The sequence below is a fragment of the Colletotrichum godetiae genome (assembly GCF_030913485.1).
Source record: "Colletotrichum godetiae strain CBS 193.32 chromosome Unknown BDP55scaffold_16, whole genome shotgun sequence".
NCBI lineage: Eukaryota > Fungi > Ascomycota > Sordariomycetes > Glomerellales > Glomerellaceae > Colletotrichum > Colletotrichum godetiae.
In genome coordinates, this window is record NW_026851264.1 from 380682 (window position 1) to 394747 (window position 14066).

Below are 14066 nucleotides of genomic sequence, written 5' to 3' on the forward strand. Positions count from 1 at the left end.
CTATGAGCAATGCAGTCCAATTTTTATGTTTGACGAATGGCCTACTCATCTGCCTGTTGGCCCTCAGCTAAGAGTCTGAGACAGCCAGGCGCAGGATTGTGGAGGACTATTGATAGACCGACAATAATAAGTTATGTAGTTTTTGTAAGAGATTTGGGTACCATGATTCTTCCGTTGATGCCAGCTCCGATTGAACGTTCTACGAGGGAGAACTTGTTGAAGACAGAGTTCAAATGGCAAAACGTTCTAGAACTGCTTATCAGTACTCCCACTCTATAGGTTACTCCATGCGAACACGAACAAGGTACCATGATGTCTCAGTTCGCAACATCAAATTGATTTCACTGAAGTACTTCCTAAACTTGTGCATTAAAATTTCGTGGGTACCAAAACTTGTAAAAAAAACTTTTAGTCCAAGCCAAGAAGCCAACCAAGTTCATACATCGTTATATATCACATCCTCGCTGTTGCTTCCGGAATCCGGCCCCTTTCCAATGCTTTTCGGCTCAGCTTAATCGCACATTTTCGTTCTTCACTTCTCTTGCAGCAACGTGCGGCGGTAGTTGAACCGAGCTCACGGCCGCTTCTACGTCAACGACTCTGTCCCGCGCCACCATTTGCACCGCCGGGTCCGGATCAGCCGGTCTCGAGGCATACCGCGACGTCCCTCTCCGTCTGTGTCTCCTCAAAGTCATGGAGACCAATACATACGTCCACAAGAGGATGGAACCTGCGCTCGAGAACAGCCACGTAAGAGCGATGCAGTCGGTCTGCTGCGACCAGTCTCGGTGCCATGCGTACCGCACGGTGGCGACGCAGACAACCTGCGTGATCACCCAAAATGCCCAGTAGAAGTAGATTTGACCACCCATGTAGCCAGGCGGGGGAAGAATGCATTTGTGGATGCTGAAGACCGCTGCGTAACCAGTTTGCGTGAGAATCAGGATGACCAAGAGGTCCACCATGGAGGTTATGGGTTTGCCGGCCTCCGAGGATGCTCTCATCAAGGTGGCCGCTATCAGAATTGTGGTTAGGAGGAATGTGCTGAGGAGTGCTGTAGCTGAATAACTGGCTTCGTCCATGAGACTTGTTCGTGGTGGCCACGGTTGTTCTCTTCGTCGGCGGAGCCACATTTTTGCCCGGGCGAGAGGAGCACTGTAGAAAGGCATTGCTGGGCTTTCCGAGAAGGAGGATGTAAATGAGGAGATTTTGGTGCTTTCTGCCCGGGTTTGAGATTTTGAAAAGGTGATACTGAGAGAGTCATAGATATTGGAGGCTGCAAAACTGGAAAACAGTCCACTCATCAGCAGTCGTAAGCGTCTCGCAAATGATTAAGAACCGTCTTATTTAAGCATCTGCTCTACGTACCATGCCGGAGAATGTCATGATGTGAGTTTAATCGATGATGCGTCAAAAGAGTTTTATGTACATCCATCCATTCAAGCCTTTGGGGGCGTTCAAGTGGCTGTGTATTAATTCTACCTTGATAGACACTATTAATTTTATTGGTGCTCAAAATCATGGGTAGGGATCGAATGCTGCTTTAGGATCCTCTCGATGACTGCTAAAAGGCTAGGATTGGGAAAAGGCGTGGAAAGAATGGGGTTAGAAATAAATGTATGGGAACAACAAAATTATTTCCTCTCTCTTCTTGTTCAAGGCCTTTCAGGGACATTGAATGGTTCTTGTGGCTAATAGTTGTCGAAGTGGTATTTAAGCTCACGCGATAAGCTGCATTCGCCCGGTCTCCGAACGGGCCGAGATGGTCGGACCACGCTGGTATATATTCGACATGAGTGACTTGAGAGTCTGCGGTTCCAACTGCCTGGAGGCTTCACGTGTAGTTGCAGTCGGCTCGGACTCTCTCCGTCGTGGAGCTTGATAGTCGAAAGCACATGAATTGGTTGTCCCGGCGATCAGATCAGAGGGCCATGATGGCCTCTTGTTGCTTGTTGAGGAGAATATCGCTCACTCACGAGACACCCCGCGCGGGCAATTGAGCTCTCCCCGGGATTGCGTGGGTCGACTGGATGCCCCCTCCAAATCTCCAACATCTTTCCCCTCAACCGTGCAGAGTCGGTACCCGTAACTGTGCGAAGAACACCATGTGTCTGGTGTGATGTGGAACTCTGGTGAGAGCCTCGAACGGTGAAGCGAGTAGCGGACCGATGGTTGGAGGGTCAAATTTCAGAGTCTCCGTAGTCCTCCCGCAGTGACCCGAACCCCACGCTCCATAGTCCGTGTCTTCCCCCTCACCGACATGCCTCCGCGCCCGGCTGCCCAGCTCCGCACCAACAGGAGTTCCCAGGATGGATGGACTCGGATGGAGTGTACACGAGGAGTACTTGGACACGACGCGTCCGCGAAGGCGCGGGGCAGGTTGACCCTCTCTTCCTCGCTGCTATCTGCGGTGAAAATGCCCCTCTTGTTGGAAGCTGGGACTTGAAGACAGCATCGACGATGTAGGCCTTGACTAATGGCGCGCGCTGCAGGGCCGGGGTGGGTTGGATGTGGGCTTCTGTGGATCTCACAGCTGGACTCTTGGCCGCAACCATGTAGTTTCTGAGACCGATTGGGCGCCGTAATTTTCCATTGAGGCCTAGAACTTGGTTGCCAGGTTTTTTGTGATGAGCTAAGAACAAACTCGCCGAGCATCTGTACTTACGTAGGTATTTACACTTCTTCGGACTGAAGATATCAAATAATCCAGTTCGACAAATCCTACCCGATTCCCGGTCAGTGCGGTTGGATTAGTAGTCAACAGGAAAGGGTTGCGCCAAGCGAGGACCAAGATCAGATTGATGAGCTGTCCAAGCTGCATGCCGCATACTGCTGCAGTCCTCGCATGTGGGATTACTCAGATACACGTTCGTACATAACAAGTACACAGTACTGTTCCACGTTCTCAGCATTGAGACTATTCTCTGTTAGGTATGCGTAGGAGTACGGCAATACTTCAATAGAGGCACAGAGGCGCAGACTTTCCAAGTATTGAGACTATTCTCTGTTAGGTATGCGTAGCAGTACGGCAATACTGTCTCAGTATCTACCTGCGGCCCATCCGGGTCCCATTAATCTAGATCCACCAGACTGACGGGCACTTGATGGGAGAGAACATGGGTTCACCCATGTATCTAAACATTCCTGACAACCTCATTGCTGAGCAATGGTCCGTGTTTAGCCCCGGCGTCTAGTCCGTGTGCCTGTATCAATGACATCAGCGGGGTTCCCGGGATGCCGTCACGGCCGGCCAATTCCCAAAGCTACCCCTCCATCATGCCACCTTATTGACCCCTCGGTCTTTTTTGGGCTCGAAGCACCTTGTACTCCCAGCTATTCAAAGCTGCGTTTCTCCCGCTGACCGTTTCTAAGTTTCTCTCCCTTCACCTTTCTCATTCCAAAAAGTTTGATACCCAAAAAAGCCTTCTCTTCAATCTTTGCAGACGCCTCTTTTACCTTTACATCCAAGCCACATTCACCAATTCTTCAATATGCCTCAGTCCATCCCCACCGCTTCCCGTCTTTTGGACCTCTTCAGCCTCAAGGGCAAGGTCGTCGTTGTCACGGGTGCCTCCGGCCCCCGTGGCATGGGCATTGAGGCTGCCCGCGGCTGCGCCGAGATGGGCGCCGACCTGGCCATCACCTACTCTTCCCGCAAGGAGGGTGCTGAGAAGAACGCCGCCGAGCTCGAGAAGGAGTACGGCGTCAAGGTCAAGATCTACAAGCTCAACGTCAGCGACTACGACGAGGTTGAGAAGACCACCAAGCAGATCATCGCCGACTTCGGCAAGATCGATGCCTTCATCGCCAAGTAAGTCCCAGCTCTCTCTTCAACCCCGCGTGACTTTTCAGTGTGAGAAAAGTTGCTGACATTTATGTTCTCTACAGTGCCGGTGCCACCGCCGACGCTGGTGTCATTGACGGCACCAAGGAGGCCTGGGATCATGTTATCCAGATCGACCTGAACGGCACCGCGTACTGCGCCAAGGCCGTCGGCGCCCACTTCCGCGAGCGCGGCTCCGGCTCCTTCGTCATCACCGCCTCCATGTCCGGCCACATCGCCAACTACCCCCAGGAGCAGACCTCGTACAACGTCGCAAAGGCCGGCTGCATCCACATGGCCCGCTCCCTCGCCAACGAGTGGCGCGACTTCGCCCGTGTCAACTCCATCTCTCCCGGCTACATTGACACTGGTCTGTCCGACTTTGTCGAGCAGAAGGTCCAGGATCTGTGGAAGAGCATGATCCCCATGGGCCGCAACGGTGACGCCAAGGAGCTCAAGGGTGCCTACGTCTACCTCGTCTCCGATGCTAGCACCTACACCACCGGTGCCGACATCGTCATTGACGGCGGTTACTGCTGCCGTTAAATGCCTCGTTTCCTGTTCATGAAGCAGGCGGAGCAACAGTACATGGATATGGAAGACTGAAAGGTTTCTAATCCTGGATATGATGTTATGACTAGTTAAAAAATAATAGACAAAAAAGTAAAAACACTGTAATCTCATGTGATGTGATGGCCCAAGTTGTGCGCCCCGACCCGTGCCTCCCGGTTTCATGGAACAGTTAGTGCTACATAGGTGGAAGGCAATACAAGTCAAGCAGCATCGGTTGTAGAAACGAAGGCTAATGCGGTATCTCAACCAGATCGCATAAAATCCATTAGTTTCATTACAAAAGAACTTTTTTCGTCGTGTAAGCTTCTCCTGTCTCGCCGCATTATGTCCCCGCAGTCATGAGTGATGATGTATGCGTGATGACATGACCTCGTTCCTGGCTCCATTTCCTTAGCCTCAAGGTCTTAGCTACTTATAGTGGACTTCCCGTCAACACTCCACCTGTCGTGTCTTCCCATTGTGTGCCCATCCCAAATCGTGATCCCGGGCTCGGTCCACTGTAACTCCATTCCCAACCTCCATAATCTTCTGATCAAAAGTGATCCGTAGGTTCGGGAACTTGGAAGCTTCGCTCCAAAGTCACACGATGGGAAATATACAATCTCACGCAAAAAAACACAATCCCGCACTCAGACTTCCCAAGTGGGCTGTTGAATACGTAGTCGATTTATTCCAATGAGAGCATGGTTCACATTAACCAGATTAATGAAGATGACCAGAAGAACGAACTCATGAGCTACCCTGCTTTCACTTGCAAGCATCGCATACAGGTAGTGGCTGCAGCCTGCAGTGCTACAATATGACTAAATGCGTTGTTGGTAAGTCTGAGGTTCACAGTTGGTCTAGAGTTCAGTAATTACAGCAAATGACCCTGATGCGCCAGGAACAGTGCTGATGTATTTCCTCCTTAGACTGCCTCCCAATTCACCTACAACGGAAGCCCACATGTCCAACCCCTCCCTCGCAACAGCATCAGACTCCGAGGCTCCAATAAACACTGGAAACATTTCTCAGAGATTCTTGGCGATTAATTGCGAAAGTAATTTCTTCGTCCAAGCTGGTAGATATCTCTTTAAGGCAACCCAATATGTCTCGGGGCCCAACCAAGCCACTATGCATGTCATAATGAGGATTTGTAATGCAATGTGATCAATTTCGTTGAGGAAGTAGATGGCCTTTAAGTCCCAAACAAAAAGCTTCCATTTACCCATTACCCAGAAACAGTGTCTTCGTAGACAAATATGAAGTGTAGTATAGGCGACACAACCAAGGCCGGTCCAGGTATCAAGCTGGGTGAACATTGACGCCAGCGCAACCATTGTCGCAACAATAAAGACTGTTTCAGACCAGTGGCTGGGCAAGACTTTCTGTGAGAAACTTTCCCAGAACTCGAAGACACACCAGAGATAGAACATCGTCAAAACGGTGGCAAGTGCGGGTGGTGAGAATGTCTCGTCATCACTGCCGAGGGCCTTGTCTCCGCTGACAATTACTCGGGTCGATGATTCCTCGAGGCTATCGAATGCTTCTCCAAGGGAAGGTGTTTCGGAGCTTGTCGGGGTCGGCGCTCGAGATGACTCTTGGGAGTCCAGGCAATCCTGGAAGTGTGCTTCGGCGAGGGGAGTCGGGGTCTTCTTATCCAGGTTTATAACCAGCTTCCGAGTCCGATGGTTGTTCGTGACTGTTTGAGGGCGCGTCGAGAGTGAACTCCTCGGAAATTTTGATGAGTTTCATCTATAAGGCAGCTACCGGTTTTGGTCGTCTTACCATAATGGTTGAGGCTAAAAACGTTCTGACAGGTAATTGTGCTGGATGGAAGAAAGAAAATGGGGGTACTCTCTGGGGTACATCGTGTAAGTTGGTCAAAATTTATGGCTTGGCTGTTTATATACGTTCACGAATCAGACAAGGTCCCCTCTCAATCACGGTATCGCTGACCAATTCAAAGACGCAAGTCTCGTAGCCCTCAGATCTGAACCATACCACACCTTACAAACATCCCCATTTGACCGAGTTCTTTAATCACAAGCTTTCCTTTAAGGTCCCATTCCGCACGGATACCCTTGTGTTCATACTTCGAACGGCTTCTTCTACTACGTTTTAGGGAACTTATGAAAGGCCGGGACTTAGGGAGCTTTGGGAGATACCAAAGTTCAGGTCCATCGACTTGCAAGAAAGAACTGAGGCGAGTGGAGAGTCTCACGTATCCAATCCGATATTAGGGGTTGGATTGCCAAACCCACTTAAAGCTTGACAATAACTACTTTTATCCCATCAACTGCTAGATAGCGTCAGTACATAGATGCGTGCTTTTATGAGGGAAACAACGAGTAGCCTCTTAATCCGACCCTAGCTCTATTATATCCGCCTGTCAACAATCTCGAAATACAACAAAGTCAGAGATACTGGAGTCGGACTTAGTCACGACATCTCCAGCAGTTGATGGGATAGGCTTCTCAACCCCCCTCCCCTCTACGTGTTTCATGTAGCATCTACTGTGTATCAACAGCCTTATGGCAGAGATTTCTCTTGGACTTCAGCACTCCAGCGGCAACCTCCCGCCAATGTGTGTCTCTGTCCTCCTGATTCCCGGCATCATCGGGCGCCTGTCGAATGAGGTATACCGAAGAGCAGGAAGAGTCGCCATTCAACCAAGCCTTGGTGTTCGCGGGTGCCAAGGGATACTGGTCAGCCCAATTTTCGTTGGTCATAATGTCGGCAAGGCGTATGTCGTCCCAGATCTTGGGAAGTCAGTCATTGACGACGAGCACGACGTCGCCAGTAGTGACATACGGCTTCGCCTTCGCTTCCACGTGGAGCTTGGATGTATTTTTGTAGTATCTGGAGGGGTGTTCTTTGCAGCTCTGACAAATACAGTACTCGTCTGTTTCCTCATCTTCGTCGGTATCGTCGTCGCGATCAATCTCATGTTCCTCCGCCATCCGGCAGCATGTGTCTTGAAGCGCCTCAAGGTTGTTGACACCGATGGTCAAGCGAGAGACCAGATGGTACACTGCAGATAGTGATACAATAGGATGGAAGGACATGGGCTCGTCGCCGGGGCCGGAAGAAGCAAACGGCTGCCGTCTTACGAAGGCCTCAGCTGGGAGCCCCGCGGTGTCCAGGACCGCGATGTCGCGAAGCGATCCGGGGGCAGGCCATAAAAGAAGCTCAGCCTCCGGCCATAACCCTCTAAATTCTCCGAGCTTGGCAATTTTGCGCTTTCGACACCTTTGGATGTGTCGTAGATATGATCCATCGCAGGTGGCGCATGGGTAGACATGATCATCTGCCCTGCTAAGAAAGGGCTTCGTTGTCTCGCCGTTGAAGAAGGTGTCAATAGCTCGATTATCCCACCCGAGTTGAAACAAGGCTGGGCGAAAGATCCAACAGCTTTGTCAAACGTTGTTTCTCTTGTCCCTCGAACCAACAAAGCGGGGTCATGAAATTGTGAGAGTGCACAATGGTCGGCCAACCACCAACGCAGAGACAACTTTCCTACATCCTGTAGATTGCCGCTGTTGCTCATCTTGACCATGAAAATGGCATAATTGACGCCGAATAGGAGAGCTTTGAGGCCCGAAAGCCTTGGAAAGACGGTCAATGGTAGGCGGGTGTATTATCGGCTTCAGAAGCTAGTGTGGTGTTTAACTCTTTTCCTCAAGCTTAGCTACATTTCGGGACCTGGCAGTGTCTCGACCGTTTGAATCTTTGTTCCCATGATCAAGTTGACAAAAGTTTTCCTTATAAGGACAAATAAAACAAGTACTTAGTTACGTGTGTTGCATAACCATGTCTCAAGTCTTCCTAACCCTTGATTCTGGACGCTCAGGAGGATCCACCAGATACAGGAATTAAATCAATCTCAACAGAGACACCTCCGCCAAGGTCGCCACCAATCGACCGCTTCCCCGTACCCGCAGCGGTGTACAGAGCGAAGCGGATAGCTTTTCTAGGCCCCTTCTCATTAGAGACGGTTTCGATGTTGAGATACCTAGGATCTTCAAACTGACGAACGGGGACATCAAACGTCCACCGTCCGACAGCGTCGCCACCCTCCTCCGCCGCCCGGTCGTTGATACCGGCATACGCCTTCTTGAAATCCTCGCTACTGACATCGATCGACACTGAGTGGACTCCAAGCGATCCATTTGGGTGCTTTACATTCTCCGGAACGTGATCCGGCACGCGAAGCTTGCGAGGCGTCCGGTCAAAGCACCAAAACGGCAACTCGCCCCTCTCCACTTTTCCGGCTCCGGCTCCGGCGGCAGCACCGTCCGGGAGCGCAACGGCCCACTTCAGCTCTTCGCCATCAGGCCTGATGCGCCCGCCAGGCACAGGATCCTCGTACACGGCCAAAGATTGCGAGGCGTGCACCCGCTTCTGGATCTCGGCGAAGCCGGACTCGTCCTTGAGGGAGTAGGCCCAGTCGATGATGGTGCCGTCCGGTTTCGGACCCCACTTGTGCTTGAGGCGGTCTTCCCGGCTGATGCCCGCGACGAAGGAGATGATTTCCAGGTAGGTGCCATCAGCGAAGATGACGAGCTTGTTCTCTGTGAGGCCGTCGGCGTGGCGACCACCTGTGAGGATGGTGAATTCGGTTGAGAGCCAAGTGGGTAGGGAGGCGAGGACTTGGTGGGGGACCAGGATCACGATGTGATCCAGGAGAGGCGGGTTCGAGCTCTGAGTAGTTGACATGTTGTCACGTTCGTATTTGGGCTTTTATATAACGTCGAAAGGGTGGTAGTGATGCCGGTTACTTTGAGACTTGCTGTAGATGTGATGTAGAGCATCGGGGACATCATCCGGTATTTATCGTACTGTTCCCCGCGCGGCCCCACAATGTCACCATTGCTGATAGTCATTGCGAAGAAACGCGGATGTATCACGTCCGCTATCGGTCGACAACTTACATGAGTCTTTTGCCAAGTTACTCGCAAATACCTCAGATGTCTTGGACATTTTCCAACGTATGCCGGAGCTACGACGAGAGCTCCGGCACGTGGCCGGCACTCGTTCCGGTACCCACTTCATGGAAGCTGAAGAGGCCTTATGTAATCAAGCACAGATCTCGTTGCAAAGGTGAGGGTGGACTCTTCTGCTCTCTCTCACTCTTAGGTTGCTTCAGCACACCGAGGACTTCTTCTCTATGAGACTGCCAAATCATGCAGTTCACCGCTGAATATGAACGGATGTCTTCTCTCTGACTCTCAAGCATTGCATCAACACTCGAGTTCTCGTCAATGGGACTTGCGTGGATTACCCCGTCAGCTTCTCAGGGGTTCCTGGAACACGCGGCAGGCCTACCAGAAACCACTCCCTTACTTGTCCTAGCGAATAGGAAACCCGTCAGACAAGCCGAATTCTCTTCACGACAATCTCTGTAAGGACTCTGATCATTCAATTTTTACCGGCCGCACTTCCTGTTCAACTCACAAAAGAACATCATACGCGACAATGTAACATCTCTTTGACCCTCTGTCAGTGCTGGCGCACTAAAGTTTGCAAGCTCTGTCGAAGGATCCCGGGGCCGTCCCTGGATGTCCACCAAAAGACGCCGGATCCAAGGGATGGCGCTTGAGCCAGGCCTCAGATTTTTAGCCTTCTGCCAGATACGAAGCTGACAAGCAGACGAATCCATGATAGAATAAAGGTTGGTCAACGGTGCCGTTTAAATGGTGCAATAATTGCTGCTGTGCGACGTTACCTCAGACGGAGGGGCAACCAGACAAACAACACCCCGAGTTAAGACACCTGAACCATCGGCCCGAGTTGTGTTTGTTGCATCTCTGTCATGAATTCTAAGTGATAAAAAGCAGTGACCTCTAACGCGCATGGCCAGTGTTTGCTCTAGGCCCAGATCTTCTCGCGCCAGTTGGCAACTGCCAGTGGCCAACGCCGGTGTACTGCTTTTGGCTATAGTTTGACAACAGAAACCGGGTCTCTCATCCATGCCAAAGTTCAAACAAAACTCTTTTCTGGATCAGTAGCTTAGGCAGGCTGGAGATGGCATAGTTCTGGCATTGGAACCAACTCTGGGCCGACAACAGACAAAAGCAGCTGCCAGTTCTGTTACCAGAGCACTTCCTATTGCTCAAAACATAAGTACCTTACGCAACGGCGCGCCGGCGCCACGTACGACGGCCTCAACGCGAAGATACTTGGCCGATCACTGTGATACTTGCGTAAGACCTGCATTAAGACTGACGATTTCCTACCGAAGCTTGTGGCGTGTCTTGAGGCTTGCGCCGTTTGTTAATACAGGCTCGACACTGGCAGCAATCTTCCTCAGCCAAGCCCTCATTCAATCGAAAACCGACGCAATGGAACGCCGACCCTCCGCCTCCCGGTCAGCCCGAGAACCCCTTCCCATTCGCTCCCGAGGCCGTGCGTCCCATCTTGATCCCATCCCCCCCCCCCTTCCCCTTCTCTCATTGAGGCTCACGACCCAACTTGGACTTTGGAGTACGGTAGTACCGGATCATATTGACCCCGGCCCTCTCCCCAATCGCTTGATTTCCACACATAATGGGCTGCATTCTGGAGTACCCACCCCGGCGATCGCGTGTCTGGGATCCTGGTGGTAACGGGACGCGGATCACCCTAGGGAGCCTCTTGGTGTCCGCACATGAAACTACCACCGTCTGATGCAGGCCCTCGTCTGACCAGGCTTCGTGGCGCTCGCCGCATGAATATTGTCGCACAGAAACGACCATCGGATGGCAGGCTGGACATTTGCTCACAGCTGACTTGCTGTTCGCAGGTTCACTGCCCCCCAGTGCCTCCCCAGCTGGGCCGTTTGTGGATGATGGGGAAGAAGAGAAATCCACATCTCACCCTCTTGGTCCCGCCCTCCTGTTCGCTGGTGTCATGTCATATAGCCCAAGGATTGACTGCTATTCTTGGACGCTCTCTTTTTCAAAGTCGCATTGTCGATGGCCTGCCGGTAGTAGATATGTCATGCGGCTCCCCGCTGCCATATGTACAAACGGTTCTTGGTCCTTCTTGTCAGGCCTTCCTACAACCAGAGCCCCCCTTTCGTGTTTGCTTCGTGCCGCCCTTCGCTTCTTGGACCGCAACTTTTTCTTCGATTCTTCGGATTGAGTCCCTTCTTTTTCTTGTTTTTTACAACCACCAGATCATTCTCACTTTCGCTTCTTTTTCATTCGCTTAGGTATCGAATATGTTGTCGAAGACACTTACACTTTTGGGGTTGACGGCGGCAGTATGCGCTAGGGTGCAGTTCTTGGCAAGTCTCATATGATCTACGACAGAACTTCAGACCGATGTGTCTAACCTTTTTTTTGCCTAACAGGGAGTAGCGATCTCAGGCGGCGACTTTGGTTGCGAGATTGATGTAGGTCCCGCCCCCTCTAACAATGTCTGCATCTCATCGAGGACTACAAGACTGACCTCATGCCAGGGAAGCTGTCCACTGGGTAAAGTCCAGCTGCCCCTCAGCTCACTGGGGGGCGGCGATGGCGAAGGGCAGATGAACCACTTTGCCCAGAACGACAAGCTCAACATGTTCCGCCTGCGTCAGTTGAAACCATAATCTCTCTTACCCATCGAGAGTCGTAGTACTGACAGCCAAACAACAGCCGTCGGATGGCAGTTCCTCGTCAATAACCAAGCAGGCGGTCAACTCAGCGCCGCCAACTTTGGCAAATACGACCAAGTAATGCAAAAGTGCCTCGCGACCGGCGCGCACTGCATGCTCGACATACACAATTTCGCCCGCTGGAACGGCGGCATCATCGGCCAAGGCGGCCCGACAGACGACCAGTTCGTCTCCCTATGGACGCAGCTCGCGACAAGGTACAAGGACAACGCCAACGTCGTCTTTGAGCTCATGAACGAGCCGCACGACCTCGACGTCAAGCTCTGGGCGGCGACGTGCCAGAAAGTAGTGACGGCGATCCGCGGGGCTGGCGCGACGTCGCATATGATTCTGCTGCCGGGGACGAACTTCAACTCGGCCGAGTTCCTCGTGAGCAGTGGCAGCGCGGAGGCGTTGAGCGCGATTACGAACCCCGATGGGACGACGGACAATTTGATTCTTGATGTGCACAAGTATCTTGATGAGGATAACAGCGGCACGCATAAGCCCTGCACGACGGACAATATCGAGAGTTTCAGGATAGTCGCTGAGTTCTTGAGGACGAAGGGGCGTAAGGGACTGGTCAGCGAGACGGGCGCCTCGAGCGATGCTACAGTAAGCCAACAATCTTCTTCTCCTCATTTTTGTTGAGAGAACGGCACAGACTAACAGATGAAAAAAACAGTGCTTCACAAGCTTCTGCGCCCAGAATACCTTCATCAACCAAAACTCAGACGTCTTCATCGGCCTCGTAGGCTGGGCGGCCGGCAGCTTCAGCACCGACTACGTCCTCAGCCTGACGCCCAAGAAGTCGGGCAACACCTACACCGACAACAACCTCATGAAGCAGTGCGTCCTCGACACGTGGGCCAACACGGAGCAGAACGTCTCGACGCCCGCGACGCCTCTGGCTTCATCATCGGCGTTCGCAGCATCGCAGCCCGCCGCGTCCTCGGTGCCGACGAAGCTCCCGGCTACCACCCCGTCCGCGTCGGCGGCTGTACCTACAGCTCCTAACTCGGCTCCGACTGCGGCACCGCAACCTAGCAGCAGCGGTGATGAGGAGGGTATCGCACCCCCGACGACAATTGTGAGCATGCCGAGTACGCTGTTGGTGGACCCTTCTACGCCGACACCCCCCGCTGCAACGGGAGCGAGAGGTGGTAGGAATGGGACGACTACGACGACGAGCTCGCCGTCTCTTCCGACGGCGGCGGGGTCAAGGTTGAAAGGCCTCGATAGCCTCTTAGGATTCGGTCTGGCAGTGGCCTTCTTCATGTAGAATGGGTCATTGATGTTGCAAAGGTTAGCAAGTAGAGAGAAAAAAACATTCATCTAACTGCCATCAAGGGCCAAAAGAAAAGTGACAAAAGGGAGATTCGAACTGGCAGAATGGCAGAACGGCAGAACATCTGGCAGTCGTCTCCTTCCTGTAAAATCCAAATCATTGGCATCACGGGGCTTAGCAAATAGAAAAAAAAGAAGATCACTAATTTCACAAAAGAAAAAGACGACTCGGGCTGGCAAAATGGCAAATTATGTCTGCCTTGGCCAGACGCTGGGGGCCGAGGTCTTAGATTGATTTCAGCTTGCGATCTGTGGTCATGAGGTCACACTCTTAACCACTTGGCCAAGAGTGACGTTTCGCAACCACCCCGACAGACCTTCCAACTTGTTGGGCTATAGGGGATGTGGAGTGTGGATGGTCTTTGTGCAACCGTAATGGCTTCCTCTCTGCTCAGTGGCGCTCGCCATGGGCATACTTTACAAACCTGATGTACCTTGATATCCTACCCGAAGCCCACTAACCGTCTCTTTCCCTCATCTTCTTTGCTTACACTCTGCCTTCTCTTTCTTTCTGTAACCATCATGTCGTGTACCACAACGTAACCGCGAATCAAGTCTATCCCCTACCATCTCGAAGAGGGAGCTTCCGTCATGGTGAAACAAATGATTGCTAGGAATGACATTCCCCTAGAGTAAGGATTACCACTAAATCCCCCAGACCTTCAATACTCTATAACTGACTCTGGGGGCTTGGAAGTGGAGATAGAAGTCTTGCTTGTGGTT

The 14066-nt window shown here is 51.9% G+C and overlaps 6 protein-coding genes across 6 annotated transcripts; 2 read left to right on the top strand and 4 right to left on the bottom strand.

The window, feature by feature from the left end:
• Window positions 1-506: 506 nt before the first annotated feature.
• Window positions 507-1133, bottom strand: BDP55DRAFT_630877 (uncharacterized protein; the record flags this gene model as incomplete). The annotated part of the gene is made up of 1 exon (XM_060572216.1): window positions 507-1133. One exon carries the CDS (start codon window positions 1131-1133, stop codon window positions 507-509), a length of 627 nt encoding a protein of 208 aa, XP_060430792.1.
• Window positions 1134-3390: 2257 nt separating this feature from the next.
• Window positions 3391-4495, top strand: BDP55DRAFT_660762 (short chain dehydrogenase). The gene is made up of 2 exons (XM_060574655.1): window positions 3391-3811; window positions 3889-4495. Exons 1-2 carry the CDS (start codon window positions 3492-3494, stop codon window positions 4367-4369), a joined length of 801 nt encoding a protein of 266 aa, XP_060430793.1. The 5' UTR covers window positions 3391-3491; the 3' UTR covers window positions 4370-4495.
• Window positions 4496-5406: 911 nt separating this feature from the next.
• On the bottom strand, window positions 5407-6166 carry BDP55DRAFT_630879 (uncharacterized protein; the record flags this gene model as incomplete). The annotated part of the gene is made up of 2 exons (XM_060572217.1): window positions 5407-6027; window positions 6164-6166. 2 exons carry the CDS (start codon window positions 6164-6166, stop codon window positions 5407-5409), a joined length of 624 nt encoding a protein of 207 aa, XP_060430794.1.
• Window positions 6167-6888: 722 nt separating this feature from the next.
• On the bottom strand, window positions 6889-7925 carry BDP55DRAFT_630880 (uncharacterized protein; the record flags this gene model as incomplete). The annotated part of the gene is made up of 3 exons (XM_060572218.1): window positions 6889-7137; window positions 7159-7627; window positions 7828-7925. The coding sequence occupies 3 exons, from the start codon at window positions 7923-7925 to the stop codon at window positions 6889-6891; spliced, it is 816 nt and encodes a 271-aa protein (XP_060430795.1).
• A 68-nt stretch (window positions 7926-7993) lies between these two features.
• On the bottom strand, window positions 7994-9462 carry BDP55DRAFT_660768 (glyoxalase). The gene is made up of 2 exons (XM_060574656.1): window positions 9310-9462; window positions 7994-9216 (listed from the first exon to the last, which is right to left on the bottom strand). The coding sequence occupies exon 2, from the start codon at window positions 9092-9094 to the stop codon at window positions 8225-8227; it is 870 nt and encodes a 289-aa protein (XP_060430796.1). The 5' UTR covers window positions 9095-9216; window positions 9310-9462; the 3' UTR covers window positions 7994-8224.
• Window positions 9463-11579: 2117 nt separating this feature from the next.
• Window positions 11580-12954, top strand: BDP55DRAFT_532076 (cellulase; the record flags this gene model as incomplete). Its single annotated transcript, XM_060567851.1, has 5 exons — window positions 11580-11633; window positions 11712-11753; window positions 11820-11934; window positions 11998-12611; window positions 12682-12954. Coding segments are annotated over 5 exons (1098 nt in total), but the record flags the coding sequence as incomplete, so codon positions are not given.
• Window positions 12955-14066: the final 1112 nt, after the last annotated feature.